Source organism: Prinia subflava, chromosome 19 (assembly GCF_021018805.1).
Source record: "Prinia subflava isolate CZ2003 ecotype Zambia chromosome 19, Cam_Psub_1.2, whole genome shotgun sequence".
NCBI classification, from domain to species: domain Eukaryota; kingdom Metazoa; phylum Chordata; class Aves; order Passeriformes; family Cisticolidae; genus Prinia; species Prinia subflava.
In genome coordinates, this window is record NC_086265.1 from 10389907 (window position 1) to 10415409 (window position 25503).

Genomic DNA, 25503 nt, shown 5'->3' on the forward strand with positions numbered 1-25503 from the left:
CTTGTATGTGCCAACTGCCTGAAGCTCCCTTCTACCTCAGCATGAAGAACACGTTGAGCTGCCACACTCCTCAGGAGTGCAAGTGGTTTTCACTCCTTGAGTGAAATAGGCAAGCAGCCTACTTAAGTGAAATCATGTTTTATTTTTTTTAAAAGAACATTTGGAATGGGGAATGAAGTCTAAATATGAACAAATGCTTTTCCTGTCCCCTGCACTTCTTAACACTGAAGATAACCAGTCACATCTTGATTAAACAAGTACAGAATGGAGGGAACAGTAACAAATGACATTCAGTCTGTCTCTGTGCCATCATCCTCCTCCTCATCTCCACTGTGAGACTGCTCTTCTGTAAGGGAACAGCTCAACAAGGACTTCTGTATGCATTGTCTTTCCTCTGCAATAAAGAAAGCAACACAGGGTTATTACTTATCTCTTCACTTACACTGGACTATCCTGCACTTCTAAAGACAGAAACATTTCTCAGGCCAAGAATTCAGAAGTAGCCCAGCATATCCTACAAAAACCCCAGGAACTGAGGCTACATTTTAGGAAAGTGGCTGGAGAAACTCACCTTCATTTGTACAGTTTTGCAACAACCTCAGCAGCTGTGTTCTGTTATACTGAATCAGAAATTTCTGACATGTTCTTATGGTACCTGTGGAAGTCACAAGAACAGCATGTAACAGTCTACACAACCAGATGTTTCAGAGCTGCTGTGTATTTCCCAAAGAGTATTGTATCAAGTGACAAATGCCCCAGGAAACAAGGTTGTTAATGCAAATGCTACGAAGGGGCTGTAGACTTCATTTCTGCACTGCTGAGGTTAAGTGGTGGAGTATTAATTTTTAACATGCAGTGCCTGTTAATTCCCCTGGAGGTTAATTTTCACAATGCAGAAGATACTCTACTTTGAAAATATATTTTTAAATACTGTAACATTGTATTTGCTGCTCTGGTTTTGTGATAAATGTAATGAAGCTTCAAGCAAAATTAACGAGGGTTTCAAAAAAGAACTGCTGGTGCCTGTTTCTTATTTAGATCTGAAAGCAGTTGCTGTTAATAACACACGAGGAATGTGCGTCGCACCCAGAGCAGCACCACGGGGTCGTGGCAGGTCTGATTAAAGCTCCATCCTCCCCCCCGGCGCGGGGGCTCCTGACCTCCGACGTGCAGGGTGTTGAGGAAGCAGGGGTAGCGCTGGGCGCGGCTCTCCAGGCACCGCACGAAGGGCAGCGCGGAGCACAGCAGCCGGTACGAGTCCTTGCGGCACCGCAGCAGCACCGTCCCGGTGTAGGCGTTCAGGTACTTCACTGCGGGGGACACGCACGGGTGAGCGGCCCCGGAGGAACCCCGCACCCCCGGGCGCGCCCGTCTCGCCCGCACCTGTGAAGGAGATGGAGCAGCACGCCAGGCCGTAGTCCCCGTGCACCCGTGTGATGGCGTCTCTGACGGCGAGGCCCAGCGCTCGGTCCTCGATGCACTGCCGGCACCGCGGGTCCTCCGAGACCACCTCGCAGAGCACGTACCTGCGGGACAGCGCGGCGGGAGCGGCGTGAGCGGCCCGGGACCGGCCCCACACGGCAGCGGCGCCGCCCGCCCCCCTCACCTGTTCTTGAACCGCACCATGGCGGCGGCGGCGCGCGGCACGGACGGACGGCGCGCCCGGCCAATGGGCGAGGCGCCTCCGCCTTGTAGCCAATGGCCGGCGCGCAGGGGCGGGACAAGGGAGAACAGCGCGGCCCCGCCTCCCTCCACGGGCTGCGCGTGCGCGGTGCTGCCGCGAGCCGCCGGCGGGTCACGGAGTCGGCATCGCTGGGGTTGGAAAAGGTCTGAGGTCATCGTGCCCATCCCGCCACCCGTCACCACCGTAGTAGCCAGACCACGACCGGCCGTTCCTTAAACACCTCCAGGGACCGTGACTCCATCACCCTGGGTAGCCCATTCCAATGTGTGATCACCCTTTCTGTGAAGAAATTTCTCCTCATGACCAACCTAAACGTCCCTTGGAGCAGCTTATCCTCTTGTTCTGTTGCTCAATGCCTGGGAGAAAAGCCCGATTCTCACCTGACTCCAGCTCCCTTTCAGGTACTTGTAGAGAGCGATAAGGTCCCTCCTGAGCCGCCTCCAGGCTAAACACCCCAAGCCCCCTCAGCCGCTCTTCACCAGGACATGAAGGGCTCAGTCCCATTCCCAGAGCCGCTGCCCTCCTCTGGACCCACTGCACTGTTAGCGGAGGATATCCTGGCACGTTCTGGCTGGGGTATATTGCACCTCAATATCCTTCCTGAACTGGGGAGCCCAGAACTGCTCACAGCACTTGAGGCACGGCCTCAGCCATGCCGAGTCCAGGGGGACGATGTCTCCTGGTCCCGCTGCCCGCGCCATTCCCGGCTCCCCGGTCCCCGCGGTCGCTCCCGCCGCCCGCTCCTCCCCGGGTCCCGCGGGCCGCCCCCGCCCTCCGCCAGGGGGCGCGCGCGGCGCGCGGGCCGCCGTGAGGGGGCGGCGGAGCGCGGGCTCTGCCGGAGGTCAGACGCTTCGATTTTAGTTCTTTTCGCTGCGGGGCACCGACCCAGCCTGGCCAAGCCCGCCTTGTCTTGTGCCTAAAAAGTCTAAATGAGGGAGACAGGACGTCTCCGTGTGATGGGAGCCGCGGGAGAGCCGGAGGAGGCGGGCGAGTACCTGCCCCTCGAAGGCTTCAGCAGAGCGTCCAGAGCCTTCCCGGTGCTCCTGGAAGGACTCTGTCTTTGCTCAGAAAATTGCTCCAGTATTTGTGGCTCCTCAGGCTCCAGGTATTGGGGTTTTGGGATATGTGCTAATTAATGACAACAGCTAAAGAAATTGTGCAACAGAGCTACTTCCTGTAATAATTTCTGTAGTGGTGTCCCAAACTGTGATGTGTGACAAGGTCGAGGAAGCAGGAAGGGCTCTTTCAAAAGATCTGGTAAGAGTATAAACTGAGGAGAAGGGAATGAGGGGAATAAGGGAAAAGATGTGAGGTAGATATCTGAATGTGAGATGGGAGGAAGAGGTTCTTGGAGCCAAGTCACACAGGAGTGCTGAGACACTGTAGATTAAGTGGGAACTCATTGCTAATTCAGAGTGGAAACTTCTTTAATGACCTTCATTCTATACACAGAAAACAATGATAAACCCGGTGGAAATCCTGTCCTGGGTGATAAACTTTTGCCCTCTGAAACAGATGCCTGTTCTCTCCCTTTGGCTATTAACACCTCTCCTTCACCTGTGATCACGTTTTTGAGTAGTGTTTTTTTCTAAGAACTGCAAAATATGAGTCGCCTGGGGAGAAAAAAGCACGAAGCCCAGTATGGACTTCTAAGAGACCTTTTCTCTTGGGCCATGATCAAAGGGACTGAGGGCAGTTTTGAAGCTAATGCAGATAGAGGCATTTTCTCAATGAGAGGACTGCATTGCATTGATCTTTGCCGTATTGCTCTGTGTTTTAGTATCCAAATGGGGATCCATCTGTCATCTGTTCCACTTGTCAGTACAATGAGCTCCTAGGTGATAAACTAGTCGCACATTTTTGGACAATATTAAAGTCCATGAAGATTCCCATTGATTTTCTTTGTGGAGTGAGATTCCACACTTTACTGTGTGCCTGCCAGGTGTGTTTCCCTGCTGCCCCTGTGTTTGTGGTGGCATCCCCCATCCCGCCTTCTGACAGGGCTCGGGTTGCCCTGTGCTGCTCAGGTTGCTTTTATCCATGCCCTCCTTTATTTCCTTCTTGCCGAGGCACGCTGGGCTCTGACAAGCAGAGCATGTGAGTGCACTCTGCCCTGTAATCCAATAGGACATGTGCACTGTGCATGCTACAGGCTGGGCCCTGTGCACAGCACAGGCCTCTGTTTTCGGTCCAGGAGGCTGATTGGGAGAGACACGGTGCAGAGAGCAGCGTTGGGAGGGAGCCCCGTGTGCTTCATTTCATGTAGGGCATTGCCTCAGTTCCCTGTTGTTGGTTTGGAGGATGCACAGAGCAGACCTGAGTCACCACAGCTCCCTGCACAGTCACTGTCTGTGTTCCTACAAGGTGTGTGACTCCAGTCAGGCATCCCGGTGTGCTGAGCTGACAGCACAGCACTAAAAGGTTACAACATCTTCACATTTGTTTTCCCATCTCCTCACCCTCATTCTCTGCCAACTCTGCTGCATTGATTTCAGTGTCAGGGATTCAAGAAACTATTGCAAGTGATGGTGAGTTATATACACTCAAGGTGGGAAAGAACTGTCTCCTAAGAAAGCATCCGAGAGAGAAAAAAATAAGAAAATGCTCTTTAAATCGTAGAATGGGTCAAGAGACCTGCCAAGAGAGGATGGATATCTCTCCTGCAGACTGGGAGAGACAATGTGGCCTTGGGATATCTTATCAAATAGAGGTTATGCAGGACACAGCTTGCAAGGACAGGGGTAAATAATGCACTGTCTATACACATTAGAGACAATTTGTAAAGCAGTTTGAGAACCTTCGATAGGAGATTCTCCATCAGTGTAAATGTTCATCAGTGATTGTCCAATAAAGTGGTGGTGCTGGGGAGGTGCAGGAGAAGCACTGAGGTCTCATTTTCCCAGCTGCTGTTTGTTATTTGTGGCAGTGTGCCTGCAGAGGGGCTAGTACCAATTAGTTTGGGTTGCTTTTATTAACACTTTAGTTCATTGTTTGACATTTTACTACAGGCTTGAAGGTCTACAGCCTCACTTTAGATTTACATGCCATCTGTATCTCCAGGTTGCAGGTCAGATTGCATTTGTTTTGTATGGAATTAATTGTGCTAATAATCTGCAATAGACTGTGATTAATGCATGTTTCCTCGTGTGCAGCCAGCTCCTAGAATTTGTATGTATTTGCTAATTTGTAATTGCTAGTAATTAAAAATACTTCAATGTATTGAATACATTTACTAGTAATTTTAATTACTAAAATTAAAATTACTAGTAAATGTATTCAATAACACACACACATTTTAGTGAATCCTTGCACTCTTTTTAGGTAGAATGCTTCCATTTTATAGATGAGGAAACTAAGGTACAGGGGGAGTAAACAGGTTTTTCATGGTAAATAGCTGTCAGTCTGGAGATAGAGAGCAAGGACATAGAGTGAGTAGAAAGAACTGGGATATCAGCACATACTGTGTTGGAGTACAGGTCTGGTATGTTGCTCGTGCATGAAGTAGTTGAGTAATTACATTCTGGAGTAAAATTAGGATGCATTGGTACTCCATCCTTGTGATACCACAATTATATCTTCCCTGTGTAGCCAAAATAATGATTTTTGCTTCTCCCTGGAAGCACAGAAATGAATTTGCCGTCAGGTGTGGTAACAGAGTTGGGGGAGACAACTACATTTCGTTCCACTGTATGCACATTGCATCCCCAGATAACCTCAGAGCTGAAAATACAAAACAATCTGGCTAAAATTAAAACTGCTTCTTAAATCCTGTCTGATGTTGCCTGAAGCTTTTTGTTCAGTTTATCTTCACAAGGTCACTGAGACAGAAGAGTGCATTCTCTGAGCATGCTGGCCTGGAGCTTTTAATGCAGATGCTTTCATTTAACATTTGGGACATTCTCCCTTTGGTCTCTTCCTTTGTACTCTCCCTCAGTTTGTGTTTCTCTTTTGAGTTCAGGTTCCCTCAGATCAATACACATAAGACTAAAAGCTGTCCCTTTTTTATCACCCTAACATGTAATCATTAATCATAAGCTTTCTGTACACCCAAGCTGTCATGGGTCAGAGCCTGCTGATCTGTCAGAGCTGCCACTTGAGCTGCCCTGTGTGCTGCCTGCAGCACTGCCCTCATCTTTGCTGTCATCCTGCCACGTGGGGTAATTATCTTGCAAAACCACGTGTTTGAAGTGAATTCTATTGCAGCCTCCTTAAGTGCTGGCAGTACGATCTTGCACTACTTGCTTAAGTTCAAAATAGTAAATTCACATTTCTTGGAATTTTTTTTTTAATAGTCAAGAACAGGATGTGCTCTGAGAGACATCCCATGTGTTTATAAGGTGAGCTTCCATTAAGATATCAGAAATTGGAAGCTACATTGGAAGATTGAAGCCAAATATTAAGATCTGATAAAGGGCATTAAGTGTCTGTGAGTTCAGCATGTGCTGTCTAGCATGAACACAGAATCAGGAGTCTCTGTGTGCAGCAAAAACCAGTGTGAGGGAAGAGCAGTATAAAAAGGTGATGTGCCAGGTGAGAAGCTGGACCTTTAATTCTGGATTTAATTTTCTCCAGCTCTGCAACGGGGTTAATTGCAAATACCTTATTCATAGATATATGTTAAAAATTAGTAAACTGTCCACTTGAATGCTGCTGTTTATCACCTGTGGTAAAACTGCTGCTCTATTGGAGAGATGTGTAGGCAGCACACTTCATTTGCAGCAAGCTGCTGCAAGAATCTAACAGCTGCTTCCAAACTAGTTACTTAAATTAAGGCAAGAGCTAGAATATTAGTTCAGATAGTTCAGGATTCTTTTTCCTTTCTGTATTAGGGAACACAGACTCAACTATAAACCACATAACTTACTATATAATCTGCTGTGTAAAACCCCCATATTTAATACCTCCTTAACAGGGATGTTAGGATGGATTAATTATTCTTTTTTCTGGTCTCTGAGGGTAATTACTATTAATTACGTGCAATTGAAAAATTGCTCCTTCACAAAGAATCCAGTAGCGTTAGCAGGATTTTAACTTACTGCTGCCTGTAGGGAGTCTTACAACATTCCATAATGTTATGGCAAAGATTGCCATAAACTTAAGAACGGTCTCAGTGAGTCTTGCTCACTTTCCAGCCCACACCTGAGACCAGAATTTTCAGAGAGCAGATCTCAGAGCAGCCTGCGAGACAGGACTCGTGTTTGGTTCTGTGCTGAATGCTCTGAAACAGGAGGTGCAATCTGAAAGGGTGGTTGTTATTGAGGATGCTGTAAGACTTTTCCTCAGTAATCTGTGACTTTTCCCAGAAATCTGTGGAAAAACCACCAAAGGGAAAATATTAGAAAACAACAAACAATCACAACAAAGTGAGAGATTGCCTATCCGGGGAGGAAGCTTATAAAAAAGAAAAAAACCCACCCATGACTCTTTAGTCACCAGTACATCTTTTGTGGGTACGCACAGACAGCAGAGGTGTCTGACAGAGTGGAGACTGTGTATATTTTAATTTAGCAGAAAAAGAAAAGAAAAATTAGAATTTTTACAACAGCAGAACACTTTCAATTATATAAAATTAGTGGACAGGTTTGCCTGCAACCTGAAATTCTTAACAGTCCCACTATTTCTGTTGTCAAAATATGTAGGTACATAAATTCCTTTAATTACAGTAGGAGCTGGGCACGTTCCTATGCATAAAAATCTGGCCTTTAAGATCTCCAGGCCTGAGTTTCACATTGGCAAAATGAGGATAATGACATTTATCTGCTTCAAGGAGTGGTACAAATAAATTGAGTTATTATGCACTTAGGTAATATAATAAATGAGATAACAGAAACTCGTATGGCATAAACATAGCCTACCCTGAGTAACCTCTTTCACATATGAGTTGGTGTAGAGGCCAAGCAAAAATGGTGTGTCGATCTTTGCAGATCTTTGCTCTCTGCCTCTCCTCTCCCCTGAATTCCCATGAGCAGATTAATCCAAGGCCTTATTTTACAGTAAGATGTATCTGCTTATGTTGCTGCATATTGAATAATCCTTTCTTTCCGTGGCTTTATGTTTAACTCCAGCAGCCTAGGAGCACTGTAGGATCAGTGTTCCGCAGAGCGCTGCTCTCCCTGATGAGGCAGGCAATGAGAAACGTTTTCCATCCATCACTCAGTGCTGAGAGGAGAGGACAGGCATCCTGGAGCCACCTTATATAAGCGTGCCTGGCTCCGGCCGGGAGAAGGGGGCGGTGCTGGAGCTGCTCGGTCGGGAACAGCCAGAGCACCCTTGGCAGCCGCAGGGCTGTACTGGTGTCAGATCGGTGCAAGGAGTGTGTCAGTCACTGCCTGGCTGGGCCACGCGGGGTCTCAGCTCTTTGCCTGACCCACTCTGACAGAGACCTCCCCACCCGTCTGTTCTTGCCTAGGTCCAATTTTAGCTGCAGCATCTCACAGCCCAGCACAGCAAGTGAAAGCCCCTCAAAAGCAGGGTAGGGTGTAGTGTGTGGTGTGATTTGGGTGGGGAGAATCAAGAGTGACTTTGTTGCTGCTGTGCTGCCTGGGGGTGCTCACAAGGACCAGTAAATGCAAACACATTTCCAGAGGCAATGGTTGTTACAGATCAGAAAAGACAAAAAGCACTGGGAGCATCTGGCCTATTTTGGGAAGCTTGCTAGGGCTTTTTATATTTATTTTATTCAATTTTTAAAAAAAATATATGCTTGCACCTGAGTCAGAGTGTCAATATTTGCCACTTTTTTAGCTATATGCATCGTGTAGGCCAAAGCAAACAACAAAAAAATCTTGGTGAATTTTCAAACCTGTTGCCACCAGTTGCCTTGAGGGCACAGGGGTTTGAGCTACACTTGAGATGCTTTCTGCCTGCTGCTGGTTGGTTCCAAGCTAAAGCTCCTGGTGATGCACATAAGAACCTTTTTGCAGTGCTTGATAGCGTCTGCCACAGTGAGATGGTTGGGGGGAACTCACCCAGGGCACATCCCTCAGGCCTCCTCAGTAAAATTCCACAGTGCTCATGCTGGAACTCAAGGAGTTGTTTCTATGTGACCTTCTGTGTTCCTGTTTCATATCTGTGATGCTTAAAAGATCATGTTTATCCCTCTGTAACATTAGTGACTTAATTAGAGCTGAATTTGGTCCTACTGTCTCTGAACATGAGCAGCTTCCATCAAGTCATCTAAAGGATCAGATCTGGTTTCTGCTCTCTCTCAGTATTGGTGGCATCTGGTTTCATTTTCCATCTTTCCTAAGGGAGCTCACTTTTCCCCACATTTCAGCATATGCTTGTTGTGTGTCAGTGCCCTGGGCTGCCCACATGTCTGTGCCAAGCCAAGTGCCACTCTTCCAGCCAGCAAGGCACAAGATGGTGCAGAGGTAGAATGTGAGACACATCGGGAATTGTTGTGAACTGTGTGTAGCTTAAAACCAGAACCTGCTTACAGGTCAAGAAACTAAGCTGGAATCAGTTACGTGTGGGGTGTTTTCCTCTGTGTAGGTTGTGTAGAGGTAGCAAGAGTCTGATCTGTAGAAGGCAGTGGTTTTGCAGTGTGGCTTCTCTTTGTCAACACCAAAACAGGCACTGAAGGGGCACCATTTTCAGGGTAGGTGCCAAGGAGGGACCCTGCTGATGCAATAGCACCACACTCGCTGCACTGCAGTTCAATGTCCAGCACTGTCTGCAGGACATCTCCGTTTATTTCCGAAGATGCTGGCATGGTAAATTTTCTAGATATGACAGTTTGTCTCCAGAAAATGGACTGATTGTTTTAACTCCTTCTGTCTCTTCTAATTCCCTGTCCTCACCCCAACCACTTGGCCAAACCATAAATTTTCTTAGCTTTGTTTGTGGCACACAGAGGGACAGCTATTTAATCAATAAATAATAAGTTATTGTTTTATAAGATGTAGGATTTTTAAAAAGCATAAAATTATGATTTTGAATATTTATTAGATTCTTCTGAAATATATGTTCAACTTCAGCTCTCAACATTTTAATGTATATTGATGAACCTACACTGATGAACCTCTTGTTTGAAAAAGCATATGTACTCTCTGTTGTTTCTCTATTATTATAATGTTACCCAGAATTGTAAGATCAGCACCTGTGAGTCAGATCACAGACAGTAACAAAATCATTTTAGAATGATTTTATTTAATTAATTTACTTAAATTATACATACTAAGCTCTTTTATTTTTGGGACTTGCAGGGTGCAGGTCTTTCTCTGTAAGTGTGGGGGCAAGCAACTTCATTAGTCTTTTAATAGTCTCTTAGTATCAGAGACGGATGGTGTCATCTTGTATTGAAGCTCGTTTTTAAATAAAATTGCAGCAATTTATAACATGGATACAGAGCTCCTGCTCCCGTTAAATGTTCCCTCCTACTCCACCCCATGTTCTCCAACAGAAAGCTACCACAGTGACAAAGGCAGGAAATGGAAGGACAGGTACCAAATCTCGAGTTCGGTTCTTTAGTGCCTTTCACAGTTACAGCTTTATAGAGGAGGTGATGTTTTGAGGACAGGGTATAAGTACCTTTAGATTAAGTAATGGACTTAAGAACTTCATATGCAAGCAGAGCGTCTTTGAGGCTGTCAGTGCTGAGTAACCGTGTCGCTGATGCAGCCTGCTCTTCTCCGTGTCATTATTCATGAGCTCCCATGCCGAACAGCAATCAAACTCCTCAGGCTGTGCCGACTTGGGGATTATCACACTCGCAGGGCGGTTAAAGTCACTTTGCCTCGAGTCTTCTGCCTTTGAAAAGTGCCCAAGGCTAATCACTGTGAAATGTGACGCCTGTCATGTCTTCTTGTTCAAGTATGTGCAGCAGGCCCGTCATTCACTAAAAGCCTTAACATCTGTTATTACATGGTAATCCTCATGCATCAGGCTTCCAAATAAGAAACTGGTGGAGTCCAACAAGGTATGGCTCAGCCTTGGTTTGCATAATTCCCAGAATGCAAGGCAACTTGCTCTCCCTTCTGAAATCATTAATAAGCAATAAGAATATTATATAAGCTGGCATCTTTTTTTAAACCATGGTAATTTCAAATGCTATTATAATTAGGATGAAGATGAGAGTTTGAGCTGGGGGTGGGAACAGAGGAAGGATTAAACTGATCTCCACCATGACGTTAGAAGGTGGCTTTGTCTGCTGTATCCTAGTTTGGACAGTAATGGATACATTTTAGAAACATGAAGAGGCAAATAGACAATTTATTTAAAAGTATTAATCCTTTTCATCCTGAAATGTTATCTCTTATCATAAATAGGATCACAGCTCTCCAGTCCACTTATATTCTGACTAATTGACTCCGTAGAAAAGCCTCAAGAGCAGTATGTGTTTGTGTTATACCCTGGTGACTATTGGCTCCATGGTGGATCTCATGAAGTGTGCAAAAATATTCTGTGGCCAAGAATATCTTTGCTTAAGCCAGAGTGATTACCTGGTGACTGGGACTGCAGTGCTCTCACATCACAAGATGTGGCATCTTGGGTGGCAGGTCCCAAGCCTGACTGATCAGATGTGATATTTTAATAAAAGAAAGTTTAGTGTCTTAATCGAGGAGGTGGGACTTGCTGGAGGAGGAAAACCAGGTGCAAATATGGTTCATAGATGTAACTAATAGGGCTGCTTCCTTTGGAACAGGGAAGATTTAAATAGGCACTTGTCAAAATCATTTCCCTCTAATGCTGCAGCAGCCCTTGGATCTGAGCATGTTCCTGATGTTCCCCCTCACTCACATGCACGAACACGGGGAGGCAGGCGGGAGGAGGCAGCTGCACTGACACACTATGGGGTTTGCAAGAACACGATGGCAATTTAGAAGAGCGATTAAAAGATTGCAAACATTTATTAATAGCTTTGCTGCTGCAGCAGCTCTGCCGGAGAAGCCTTGCTTCCTCTGGGATGCTCTTACCTCCTGCCTTTTCCCTTCCAGAGCTTTAAAAATTGTAAAGTCGGGTTTGGACTGGGTTTCAGTTTAAAGCCATCATACTGCAGACCAGATTAACCCACTACCCAGGAGAGGAGACATGGAACTCGCATGTGGGAAAGAAACAAGAGAAGGTATACGGAGCAGAAAGAAAGATTTTTTCCCCCCAACTATTTCATGGTCCTTCTTTTCTTCTCTGTGCTGCTTTTTCTTTCTCACATTGTTCCTCTTTACCCATTCCTTCTCCCTTGGGACAGAGTGACTTTTTGTTCACTGCATTGGCGCTGGATTCAGATGGGGGCCTACAGTGCCCTTTTGATACTGCATAGCAAAATCAATGCAAGATGGGCATAAAAGCAGTATTGGAGAGCATCTGCTGAAAATTCTGCAGAGCTATCTAATTTCCCAACCCTAGCATAATCAGTTCCTTTGTGAATCTCATGACTCTGTTGATGTCTCTTCAGAGTTTTAACATGGGGGATAGGGGGGAGGTGAATGTTCAATTAAAAAAAAAAAAAAAAAAAAAAAAAAAAAAGAGAAAGAAAAGAAAAGAAAAGAAAGGAAAGGGCAATTGGCAAAAGAGCAAGAAAGCACCTTAATCTTCATGGCCAATCCTGCTGAACAGCAGTAAGCACTGGAAATTAAATGGGCAATTCTGATGTTTGAGTGCACAGTGAGGGCATTTTTATCCCACAGAGCAGGTGATGCTGATCAGGTGCCTGACTGATACAGGTTTGCAATAGGAGGATATTTATCCTACACATACAGTGACCTCCTCCTTATTGCTATCCACAGTAGAATAATCAGTTTCTTTTGCTTTTTATTTTTCTTAAACTGCATCCTAAGAGAAACCAAAATGTCCAGACAGGCTAAAAGGAATGTATTTTTCTGTTAAACAACAATGAGAGCAGATATAAATGCTGTCATTATCTGAAGCCCTGCTGTAGATGAGTTCGATGACAGTGCACTTCAACTGTGGTGTTTCCTGTACAGTATGGCCAAGAAACTGGATGTGCGTTGGGCATTAGCACCCTTCTACCTGTGCTTAACTTTTTAATTCCATCAGGAGCATTTTTCTTCTGTTCATACACACAATTTAATCATTATTCCCCCTGGCAAGAAAAATCTTGTTGCATAATTACTTCATCTCTGCTCAATGCAGTAGGATAGGCAGAGGGGAAAGCAAAGTGGATTCAGTGGATCAGAAAGGAGAAAAAATATGATGGTGAAAGAATGCAGGAATGAAATTAGCGTTGAATTATGGGTCCTGCATTACTCTTACCTGAACCTGATGTGAGTTGATTTGGAATTTTTTAACTGGTTCCCTTGTTCCTTGAATTTTTCAGTTTAAATATTTCCTTGGTCAGTTTTCAAGTGTAGTGTTTAATTTGGAACTTGATGAGCGTGAATTTTTTTTGTCTATTGCAAGGGAGTGTTGCTTATGAAAAACTCCTGGTTATCTCTGTTCACCTTGTATACTGTGCTCTTTGTGGAAACTGCGCAAGCTGAGACATAACAGAAAACATCCCCCCATGGGATGTTTAAGGAAAGTCTGTATAAATTTCTGGAGATTTTGGCAGACAGCCTCTAGGACTTAAAAAGGCTTGCTTTTCTAGGAAATATGTGTAATATTTGAATAATCCTAGTCTAAAAGACAGAGAACCCACCGATATATTTGAGCTAATTGCTTGTTCACTTTTTGTCTTTAGGAGCTGGAATCCCCCTTGTTCAGAGTAGCCAAAGAATGACATCGATGAGGATGAAACAGACCTGGAGGTTAGAGAGGTACCTGGTCTCAGGTAGGAAAGAATATAGACAGGATCCTGCAAGCACCAGTTCAACCAAAGGAACTGTTTCTTGTTTGATGGTTGCAAGTGGCAGCCCCTTGCAGGCAGTAACAGCTGCATCACTCAGCTGCTCTGTCAAAATTCTCATCCTTCTCTAGCAGCACTTTTCATTCCCATTGGTTTCAGTACCTTTAATTTCCAAGCTTGCTGTGTGTGACAAGAGGATGGCTCGCAGTCCTGGGGCAATTAGGACATGTGTGGGTGGAATTGTTTTGTTGGGATTTTTTTTCATGTCCTACAGGGTATTTTGGGATGTGTTGGCCTTTGCAAATATTTAAAGCAAGAAACTATATCTCATTAGCCAGGAAATTGGCCCTTACTAAGGCTCTTGCCTCCCATATTCCTAATTTTCTTTTTATTAACTGTTTTTTTGCTCATTAATACAACTATATATTGTGCTTCTTAAGTATCAGAATTACCATTCTCTTAGCCATAAAACTGTCACTCTAGCCTTTGCCATTGGCATTCCCAGGTATTGTTAGGACAGATGCTCCCTCTGGGTATGCTGGTCATATCTCTGGAAATAATTGGAGCTGTACTTTGCAAATGAGCAAAGAATTTGCTCTCATGTATTGAGATACATCTTGTGCTGGCTGCTATCTCTGCATGCAAGTGGCAAGTAACAGGGCTACAGCTATGGGTAAAATGTCTTACTCTCAGATTCAAATGCAGCAAAGGACCAAGGCATTAAGTTTCTGAAAAGCAGGGAGGTGAGGCTCTTGTGTTATTTCTCCCTGGTATGGGAACATTGCAAAAGAAAGCAGGTATCATTCTCTGCATCCTTGTTAGGAGACAGGGAAAAGGTAATAATGAGGAAAGGGAAGACAGGCTAGAGGTAGTACCAGAAATAAAAATTGTCCTTGTATGAGAGGCAGGTACCAGTAAGTAACTTTTAAGTGCTAAGAAGGTGTTAGAAGGCAGGACTGGGATCTTTTCAAGGTTTAGATTCTTCCATGGAGTAAATCACTTCTGTTTAGGAAAAATAATCACCAAAGATAAAATATTCCCTGACATGAATATAAAAATGATGAAGCTGCACATGATGAACCTGTAAAATTCTGGAATAGGTCTGTTTTTAAGCTCTATCAGAACACAGTCATTAACTTTTAACAGAATGTACCTTGTTGGTTTGATGATGAATTACAAACTGGAGGGAAAATGAAGAGGCTGCTCCTGTAAAGCTGCATCATCCTTTGCCTCTGTTGAGACAACACTGTCGCCTCAGCTGGTAGCAAAAATTCTGCCAAACTCTGTGATTGTTTGCATCACAGCATGACCTGACAGCAGACTTCCCTTCTGCCACCACACAGGGCAGTGCTGGGGACCACGGGCAGGGGCCACAGGGCTGGGGAGTATTGCTCTTGTCAGCACTACTGAATGCTGGCAAATGGAGAGAGACAAAATACAGTGCTCTGTTTATTCTGTTTGTGTGGATTTTCATCACCCTTACTTATTTTCAGTTCAAATAACAGCTATTTGTGAATTTTATTTTTCAAGATTTTGCGTGCGAAGGTTTGACTTTAACTGAACTGTTCAATTATGTTGATTGCGTGTGCTGTTGTCCAGAGCTTGCTTTCTCACAGAATGCTTGAGTGAGTAATAGGATACAGCCATTAAACTTAGTTTATGGAAAGCATACCAGAATCATTTTGATCACATTGTCTTAAACTCTCCATGTGAAAGAAATGTAGGAGATTTCCTTATGTTCTGTCTCCAAATCTGCCTTTCAGGTTTCGTTGTATGTTTATTTGTTTGGGGGGTAGGGGCTTGGGTTTTGGGGTGTTTGTGGGGTTGGTTTGTTTGGTTTTGGTTTTTGTTTAGTTTTTTGTTGGTTGGGGGTGGGGGTTGGTTTGTTGGGGTTTTTTTTAAGAACACTAGTACTGGCTTCAGGACCCTGCTTGTGTTCTTCTTTAGCATTGACTTTGTATTTTCCTCCCTTCCTGATATTCTTTTCCTTCCTTTTAACCCAGTATTGCTTTAAATTATTTCCCCCACTGTTAAGTATTAGTGCCCAACCCCTTCAGTCTCTGCTAAGCACAGCAAATTAGTGTGATTTTCTTGGACTTGTGCGTTACTTACTTACACAAGTATTTGTCCTAAAATTCATGGAACATCTATATTGTCTTAGGTTTGAGAAAGTACATGTTTCAGGAGAGTTCCATCTCTGAATAAAATCAATATGAGCAAACAAATAATCATTAGAATTTCTTTACTCTGAGTACCGGGTGTCCTATGCAAGGTCCATAAATCACACCAATCACACTTCATTTTCCTGCAACAGAACTAAGAGATACAGCTGTCTGTCAGATGGGTTAATTTCTCTCATAATGGAATGAGCAAATCTGACTTTTCCTGTTAAAATTCTCATGTTATTTTATCATAGGAAATACTGAGATGCACCTGGTAGCACACCTCACTTAGAGGGGAGGGTTTGTCAGCTCACTTGCTTCTTGCTGAGCCAAATTGCTGAACTATGTCACCAAATCTTGGTCAGGAGAAAGTTCTTTGTAAGCAGAACGAGAGCTTCACTCTCAGAGATCTGCTCCATCATTTCCATAAGAAACCAATTACTAGGTTAGAAGCTCCAGTTGACAATCAGAGTGGTACGGATAATGGTGTGGACAAAGAGGGTTGAAGTGCCAGTGTGTGTTTGTAAGCCCTCTTGACAGCTGTAACATTATTCACAGAGCAATGTGGCTTTTGGGTGCTTATGAGTAATGGGTAGGTCTGGGTTGTTTAGTGTCGCTGTCCCCCAAGGCCACTGCCCTTTGAGAGGGAACAGTGTGTACCGCTGTGCTTGGCAGCCACGCTCCCAACCTGACGCAGCCGTTCTGGGGGGGCACGGAGCTGGCAGAGATGACTCATTCCGCCTCAGTGGCTCATTGAGGAGCTGCAGGGAGAAGCTATTTATAACCAGACCTTTCAGGTTCAGTGCAGCAGCATCTTCAGCAGCAAGGGGACAAGAATGGGGGTGGCACATGAGACTTCTCAGATATAGATCAGCCCTCAACCCAATATTGTCCCTAGAGCCACACAGCCTCTAGCTGACCTCAGCCAGCATCTTTTCCAAGTCTTTTACTCAGCTGTCTGGGGGCTGTGGTCCTAGTGCAAGATTCTGGTGATAACTCATCAGCTTCTCAAAGAACTGGAAGACAACTGTGAATATCGTCACTATGGACAAAACACAAACTCTTTGTCCTGTAGATTCAAAGCTGACATTGTTAATTCTTTCTGACTCATGGCCTTAGCATTATCACCTCTAACTTTTCTTTGTCCATGTTTATCTCTGGCTCACCATTAAGATGAACTCTTGTCATGGGTGTTTTCAAGCAGAATTTATGCTGCCAGCAAATCCCATTTAAACCTCCTGAGGGTTTAAATGGGTTTCTCTTCTATGCAAGCTAACACTATAAAACTGCCGTTGGTTTCGTGATTTTGCCGCGGACTCATTTCATCTTTAGGTGCTTCCATGACTCCACATGTGAAGCAGAGATAATGATACCTCCTGGGTGAGGCACAGTGGGATCTACAGCGATGAAACACCACCTAAGTGGTAGTGTTGTTATCAGAGTCACGTACAATAGGAAAGCATTTTACACAACAGCAGAGGACAGCATGTGTTAAAGAATATATTTACTACAAACACCCATGTCTTTGTATCTAGGTAACTGGAGTTTATCTTGAAGCATATTAGTACACATAAAAAAATTATGTCAAATTAAACTTCTTTGAATTGTCTGTTCTCTTAACTGGCTTTTGAATTCAAAGCCACAAAGCACCAGGAATCCTGTTGTATAAATGCCTACCTTGTTCTTCTTCTACCTCTGTCCTATTCTTAAACCAATTTGCATGTGTGTCTGGAACTGGGCTGGGGTTAGATGGCTCCTTGTCTCCAGTCTGTTGCTTCTCCCCATAGTTTAAATGCTGCATATCTGGCCCTTCATCTTCTCTTTTTTTCCTCTTTACTTCTTTTTTCCTCTCTGTTCTTCATTCAGTAGACAAGGCTGAGCAGTATGCAGCTGTTGCACAGTTTGATCAGTGTAAACACTCTGTGTTAAGGCCATTGGTAGATCCATACGGGTTCCTTGGTGGTCTCTCTTGGCTGCCCTACATCCCTGTGCTATGCACCCAGTGCTGTAGTAGCCTTTTTACAGTGTGTTCTGTTGATTATCTTCATACAGAAGCTTTGCTATAAATAGTTCTTGCCTTCAGCTTTGGCAGCCAGCGAAAGGAGAAGTCTACCTTGCATAAACCAAACAGTGCTGCAATGATAATTTATTTCTCAAAGTTCAGCTGTAAGACTGCAGAGATATGTGAATGTGAGATGCACTGCATGACCTGGACTGCAGGTTGCCTCTGCACAGTGCTCCAAACTCTTCCTAGCTGCCACATTATTTTCTGTAATGTCTGTTTCATTTTGGGAAAAGTAGATATTTGGCTTTTACAATTGCAAATAAACCTCTGAAACATCAACAAAATGTAGCTGATGGAGAGATATTTGTACCAGTCTGGAGAAAAAGAGACCATATTTCAGTGACATGAGGTGTGGTTTTTTGGGTTTTTTTATTTTGAGGGATAAACAAAGGTGCTTATAACTCATAAGTGATTATACCTAGAATGTCAACTTTGCTCCATGTCTTCAGCAAATTTTACACAGTAGATGAAAGGGTTCTTAAGGCTGTTGGTTTATCTTTTCAGCAGCTGCGCAGCCTTCCCTTTGGCGCTTTAGGTAGCCATGAGTACACGAGTATGGAAGTGCAGCTGGCTCCCCTGGGTGTCTCATCACTCCACTTGGCCTGAGGCTTGCAACATTCTTGAGCAGACCCCTGGAAGGGGATCCCAAGGTGGGTCAATTTGACCAGAGAGTGCACAAGGAGATGTGTCCAGGTTTGACTTTGTGAACCCAGAACCAAGAGGACTTGGAGGGGAAGCCAAGAGTGTGCATACATGTCAGAGCCTGAAAGGATTTACTTCCCTGCATTTCCAATTGCTTGTTTTCTATCTGGGGAAAATCCCTTTTGACAGCCCAGGCGGTGAGCTTCTAATTCCTGTCTCCGGCTCATTTTTCACTTCAATCCCTCAGCGAACGGATTTTAATGCTTGATGGATTCAAACAAAATTATTTCCGTTCCTGTGGCTTTGCAAAAGCCTCTAGGGTGTGTGTATGTGCGCACAGGGGAGGAGGGATGGGGCTTGTTTTCGTTACACTCCAGTAAGCCTCCTCTCCAAGGGAGACCTATTTCATTTCTTCATTAAGGGTTTCTTGCTGACGGTTCCTCCCATGCTGTCCTCCTCACTCTTGGGTCACAGGAGGACCTGTAAAACATTTGCTGTTCCAAGGGGTACAGGATGCAATGTTCCAGATCAGGGTTTCTGCAGCAAGTGGGGATTCAGATAATATGACCATACTGTACTTCCAGGAATAGCACTGGACTGGGGGGAATAACTGTGGGAAAACTTTCATACTCCCCAGCTCTCACTGGGAGTGAGACAGCACCACAGGCTGAGGGATGGGGTTAGTGACTGAAGAGCTATCTGGGCAATCAGTAGTGTTTAGCATTGACGTCTTGTTTGAACATGTGTACCATTCACCCTACTGCCATTGTAATGGACAAGTGTTGCTTTTTATTACAATTTCCAGGCTCTCTTGCCAGCAGAACTCACTGCAGGGAGCTGTGCAGGGGCTCTGCTTGCATAACGTTCAGTAATCAGTCAGAATTTCAGCTGCTCAACCACCATGTGTTTCTGCTGGGTTTCTTCCACAGAGTTCCTGTGTCTGGGAGACTAAACTATTTAAATGCTTAGTATCTCACCCTTCTTTTCAAACCAGATCATCATCATCATCAAAATGTACACACCAATCACTCTGTGATACACAGCTCTAATAAGGATTTATAACTAATAAAAGCTAAATATCCTCATTGTTCTCTGAAGAATTTAGAGTGTGGCATGAAGTTGATGATGTCTGCCAACGTATAAAACTACTGTTGTTAGGGTGTGCTAAGCCCACTTGGTGATACCACATCTAGATTAAGTTGTTTCAAGTTATTATAACTGCTCCCAAGCTGTCACTTTGTCAGTCAAGGCAAAAATCTTATTTGTGGAGTTGGAAATCTATTCTGTGTTTTTCTACAGCATATGCCTATCTTCTAGGACAGCCTCCTCTGTTCACAGCATCCTGTGAGTATTTGTTTAGTTACTGATCATCATGAATGTGATGCGATCATCCCATCACATGTTGTGTCATGTTTGTAAAGCTGGTGGATCTGGGGACTAAAGGGTGTAACTTGTGGGTTTGTTCCTTTTTATCTATCTCTTTATATTATTTCAAACCTTCAGTTCCTCTAACTTCAGTTCTTTTCAGTATAAGTGTTCTAATTCTCATTTTTTATTTTGTTAAATACATCATCTACAAGTAAGAATCCCTATTTTATTAGTGTAGTTTTCTAATATGTTGCATCAGAGACTATCACTTAGCATTATAAATACTCAGAATTATACATAAAGTATGCATTGAATTTTTAGTTGTAAATACAACAATAGTACTTCAAGAATTATTTATCTAGTTAATATAGTCTTGCCTGTAATTGTATTTTTATTTCAACTTTGTCGATAATCTTCAAGATTTCAAGCCAAGGATAATAAATTGAAGTGGTTATGAGCTTTGGAACTTCATTAATAAAATAACGCAAAGTCTGTTGGGTAGAAGAGGACATTAATTTATGACCAATAGATACTTCTGGCCTGAAAGCTTCAGCTAATTGTTACAGCAATGGTACAGGCAAGTCTCATTTTGCATATCTTTAGATTGCAAAAAATAAATAAATCTAACTGGCAGCCTAAGGATCAATTAGAATTTGAATCATTGCGAGTAATTTGGATTTACTTCCCTCACATCAAATTATCTGATATTAAATACGTATTAGCATCTGACTGCAACAGTTTTATCAACAGGATTTGTCAATAAATGATAACTTATTTTAATCCTGATTTCCACCACGTCATTGAAGTGAGGATAAAGGAGACTGCAAGTTACCCACAGTGACAGAATACAGTGTCAGTACCACTGAGAAAGCAGCATGTTGGATTTTCTCTGTCACTTGTCCCTTTTACTTAGTGACTGAGACCAGTAAACCTTTCTATCACTGGAAAGTCTGAGATACACAACTGGTGTCTTTCAGCTGGAAAATCAGTATTAAGCTTTTCTTTGCATTCCATGTTGTACCAACCTTTCCTGTGCTGCCATTGGCTCATGTCTAGGGCTTGCTCTGCCTCTGGCACACTAAACAATACTCTTGCCACTACCTTCAAATTTTTTTCAGTTTCCTATTTACTCATATATCTAGTCTCTATAACCCATTAATAGTGACAGGCATATCAGAGTCATCTGTGAATTTTACCTGGATATCCCTTGCTCTATTTGTTGTTTTATTTTTTAATTGCATGTAAGACTACATCTGGCATGGTACTCATGTGCCATTGTCCAATGTAATAAATGTTTTATTTCCTTTAAGGCTGATAGCATATTAATTTCCTGCTGCAACACTGAGTTTTCCTCTATGAGCAGTTCACTGGAGGTGGCACTGCAGAGATCTTGTCTGTGTTGTGCAAGCTCTGCTGCTGCTGCTGGCAAAATGTGCAAAGCTGATCCATGACATTTCTGGCTTCTTCTTCTTCTACATCCCAATTATTTTCTCAGTTCATCCCAGTTATCATAGACCATGTGTGGTTCTCCATGATTTGATCTTTGAGCTTACATCTCTCAGATCTCTTGTTTGGCATATTTTGTGTTTTCATGGAGTTTAGATCTGACTTGAACTTAATTCTGGACTGGATGACTGCCAGAGGCTGGTTCTTTGACCTTCTATCAGCTTTGAAGATTTTGAGGGTGAATCAATTCCCTATTAAGAGGACAGACCTTAATTTGAATTTTCTGAAAAATTCTTGGGAGAGACACTCCTTAGTAATCTTTGAAAATGTAAGAATCAGCCAGACATGCATTTCTTCAGCTTCACTTTCTTTTTTTTTTAATATTTGCCTAAAGAATATAAATCTTAACATTTCATTTTTTGTGAAGTGCACTATCTCATCGTGTATATGGATTTCTAAGGAGTTTTCACTGCCAGAATTGACTGGAACCTCTTAAACATTTCAAATGCATCAAAATTGAGTATTAAGAAAAATAAAGCTTCTGATTGTCTTCCTTTTTACTGGCATACATGGCTTTTAAATAAACATGGATCCACAGCACATACACATGCAATTTATGTTTTCCCAGTTGCCTTCTGTATTTCCAGACTTTCAGCTCTTCTGGATGTCTCGGTAGCTTCTTCTTTTCCGTTGAAGTTACACTGTTTGGCATCTTTTTATTCTCTATACCATATGGCATTCCTTAATCCCTCTGCACCCAAACTGCTTTCAAAGTTATTCCTTATTAGTGACGCATTTGCAGCTGTCTCTGCTTAACCCAGTGCAGGCTTTTGCCATGTCCCTGCTCCTGAGCCTGGCGAGGGAACCATTTACAGTTACAGTGGCCAAGGCTGTGCCTTGGGAGGGAACGTGCTACAGGCAGTCCCTGCAGGAGTCATGCTGTGGGAATGACACCCTGGCAGAGGGGGTCAGTCTCCAGGTTCTTCCAAGAGGAGGATACCTTGTAAGTGAGAAATATATTCAAAATGCAGCCAATACTATTTGCCTGATTACAGTGCATTACAACCTGATATTTCAGTAGAACACAATGGAACTATCAGAGCAGTTGTTCCCATGAGATTCACGGAGAAATGGCCCAGGCTCTCAAAATAAACACCCTTTAAGGGACTTCCTGGAGATACTGTTTTTGGAAAATATTATCAATCTCCAGAAAATAAATCTAATAAAACTCAGTTTGTTTATGTAGCATTGAGCCCTGTAAACATCCATGCTCATTCCTCTTGGCTGCTGCTCTGGTGTGAGGAGCTGACATCACCACTGAGTGACAAAAGTACCGAGTGGGAATTCTGTTCTCACATGCTCTTCCCAGGACAGCCAGTACAGCCCCAGGGGTGTAAATGAGCAGATGCTTTTCCCTTCTTGTGCAGATACCTTCTGTCAGAGGGCACAGAGCAAGAGTCTCAAGGCTCCACTCCTAAGTTTTGTCTTTTTTCTTCTGCACAAGTAGTTGCTGCTGCTGTTATTATTGTAATTATTAATCATCAGTATTGTTATGCGATGCTGCAGCTCTATTCCCCTTCTTCTAAGATGTTGTTTCTGCCACAGCCTTTTCTGCCTTTGATCACAACCAAGAAAATGGCTTTGACATTGTATGTATTCCCCTAGCCCACTGCAAAGTCCTAATCCTTCTAATAGCTGGAGGTTTTCGGTTTAAGTCTTTTATTAATATTCAATCTTAATTGTAAAGCACTTCAGTGATATCCAGAAGCCTGTCTTACATAACAGTCTTATCCACATTTGAGTTCTTCAGAGCTGGAGTGTCAGGAAAAACCTCTGTTTGATCTGCCTCGTCTGTCATTAGTCCTCACGCCTTTAATGCACAAACCCATTAACAATACGTTTCAACTGTCAAAGCTCAGACAATGTATATTTTTAAATATTTGATATTATTAGAAAGAGTATGACTTGCTGTCATGTACATATTTAAGTGGTGTCATGAGCAGTCTCTATAAAGTCTTCTGGGAGCCTTGTTTGCAGCTCTAAATCATCTGAAAAGTGAAAGAAGCTATAGGAAATTGAGGTAATTAAGACATTTCATAAAGTGCCAGTGTTGATAAGATCCTGCTATGCCTTAGGTTTTCCTCAGCTGGGTAAACAGATAAGAGCACCTGGAGACTGGGAACTCCTTGTTTCCTGACAATGGATATCCCAGAAAGTCACTGAAAAGTAATAAAAGAGAGACATTTTTGCTAATCAGTAATAAATTTTTGAATTATGGTTTTTAAGATTTTAATTCATTGTAAATGATAATTCACATTTCCCTTACACTGATTCAACCATTTTAGGCAATTGCCAGCTCTTCCCAATGTTTATATATTTTAGTAAAGACTAGGAGTGAGCTTTCATACTAAAACTGGCACATTTAGAATATGAACCCTTCATGTTTACTTAAGGAGATGTTTTTCAGAGGATTGATTCAGCTCAGACATGTATTGTTCAGACTGAACAAAGCCCGAAGTGTAAAGATAGCCCAAAGTGAGAGCCTTTCCAGTAAAATAATGCAGGAAACACAGTTTTTAAACAGTTTAATGTTATTAATAAGCAGATAAAAGAGAGATGTAAACTTGGGCTTCAGACAACAAATATTAACATCATCTTAAAACCCTCCTCAAAAGACAAAGGACATAGCAGCACGGTTTGCGTTTAGAAGTCATATCTAGAGGCAGATTTCTGTTTCCTCCAGCTTCTGTACATACTATGTTGAAAGATTTTTAGAAGCCTGCAACACTTGCTCCTTTGCATCTGAACAGAGAATCTTAAATCCAAAAGCCTGAGAACCCCTTTGGAAAGCAGATGTTACTGCCTCTGCTTCACATGGAAAGGAACTAAGCCATAGTGCAGTAAAACTGAAATCCCTGTAGGAGCTCTTCACTGGGGTGGAAATACCAGTATTTATGATTTGTGATTCAAGCAAGATCATGGGCAGTCAGGGTGGTCATCAGCTCATCTTTTGACAGCAGATCTCTGCTTACACACTGGTGTACATTGACTTCCTGAAAACTGCAAAGCTGATTTTTGCCACTGCACAGATAAAGCTACTTATTCTGCATGAGTTATTTTGATCCTTAAAAAATTATGAAATAGAAATGCTTCTCTAGATGTTTAAAGGAAATGTTGGAAATTACAAAAAACTTACATTATTCAATATAACTTGATAATTGTACTAATGAGATGTTGTTAGATCCACTACCAAAACATAGCACCCCTCTGAAATGAGGAATACAAAGCATTTTGCAACAAAGTTATTTGTACAGTTGACAAAATACTTCATCTGAAATTGAAAGTATTTTAGGCAGGGTGATACTGCCTAAGCTGTAATTTTGTTCAGTGCATCAGGTCTTCTACTTAATTCTTGAAAAAAAAATATAGATCCTTAAAGATAAGGAATTCTCAGTGCCTTTGTCCAGTGTCCTGTGCCAGTGACTCTGGTAGCAGCATCTTGCCTCTGTCCCTCCAGGAGCCTGCTGGCTCAGCAGGGAGGAGGGCATGCGTGCACAGGGGCTGTTTCAGCTGCTGCTCAAACAAGGTGTCCTTCCTCCCCCACGTCCTGGGACTGTTTGTCATCTGAAAGGGACTACTGGCTGCTAACAGACCTGACCACATTTTGTAACTCAGCTTCCTTTGTAAAAGCTTTTCTTTCTGTTTATAAACCAGATGTGCCAAACCCTGTCTCTCCCTGGAGCTGTATTCTACTTATAACTGTGCTGATTATGTACCAGTATCAACGTTCATTAAATAAAAAATTTGAGAGAGAGCAGCTCTATGGAGAGAGAGCAGCTGCCCTCTCTCTGCCCCAGGAGATAATGAGTGATTCACTCCAGTTGATCCCAAATGAATTTCAACTCACTATAGTTATTTCATACTCTTGCCTGTTTGTTGTATAACTGAGTTTATGTTGTATAACAAAGTTGTTCCGTGACATATTGAGTTGTTACGCTCATATTTTAGTTGTTGGTGTTGAAAGAGTCAAAGGATGAAAGCAGTGCCTATTTTTATTCTGATTTCCCAGATGCATCCAAAGTGACAGAATAAAATGTGAGTACTGATGTATGATAATCTTGATATACCTTAATACTCTTCCCACTGGAAAATATCCCTCTCCGCAAATAAATACAAGAGGTCTTCTTTGCCAGGAGTCTGGTCTGAGATCAGGCTGCTGGGCCATGAGGAAGCAATAGCAATTTATTCAGGTTTGTCCCTAAACCACTTCCAACCTGAATTGCAAGTATCTGGCCTTCAGTACTGCTCTCTTTCCATTCCCTGAACTAATTCTTTAGGCACTTGATAAATAATTATTTTTTTTTTAACTGGCAAAGATTAAATGTTCCTA

At 43.0% G+C, this 25503-nt stretch overlaps 1 protein-coding gene across 1 annotated transcript; it reads right to left on the minus strand.

The window, feature by feature from the left end:
- Positions 1-122: 122 nt before the first annotated feature.
- Positions 123-1684, minus strand: POP5 (POP5 homolog, ribonuclease P/MRP subunit). The gene is made up of 5 exons (XM_063416486.1): positions 1607-1684; positions 1384-1526; positions 1161-1310; positions 572-655; positions 123-394 (listed from the first exon to the last, which is right to left on the minus strand). The coding sequence occupies exons 1-5, from the start codon at positions 1624-1626 to the stop codon at positions 291-293; spliced, it is 501 nt and encodes a 166-aa protein (XP_063272556.1). The 5' UTR covers positions 1627-1684; the 3' UTR covers positions 123-290.
- Between the last annotated feature and the right edge of the window lie 23819 nt (positions 1685-25503).

What these genes read in the sequence shown, in the direction of transcription:
- POP5 (XM_063416486.1), bottom strand. Translation starts at nt 1,626, where the DNA reads ATGGTGCGGTTCAAGAACAG. An exon ending in ATGGTGCGGTTCAAGAACAG is followed by an intron (nt 1,527 to 1,606) that starts GTGAGGGGGGCG and finishes GCTGTCCCGCAG; the next exon opens with GTACGTGCTCTGCGAGGTGG. An exon ending in CAACACCCTGCACGTCGGAG is followed by an intron (nt 656 to 1,160) that starts GTCAGGAGCCCC and finishes TGACTTCCACAG; the next exon opens with GTACCATAAGAACATGTCAG.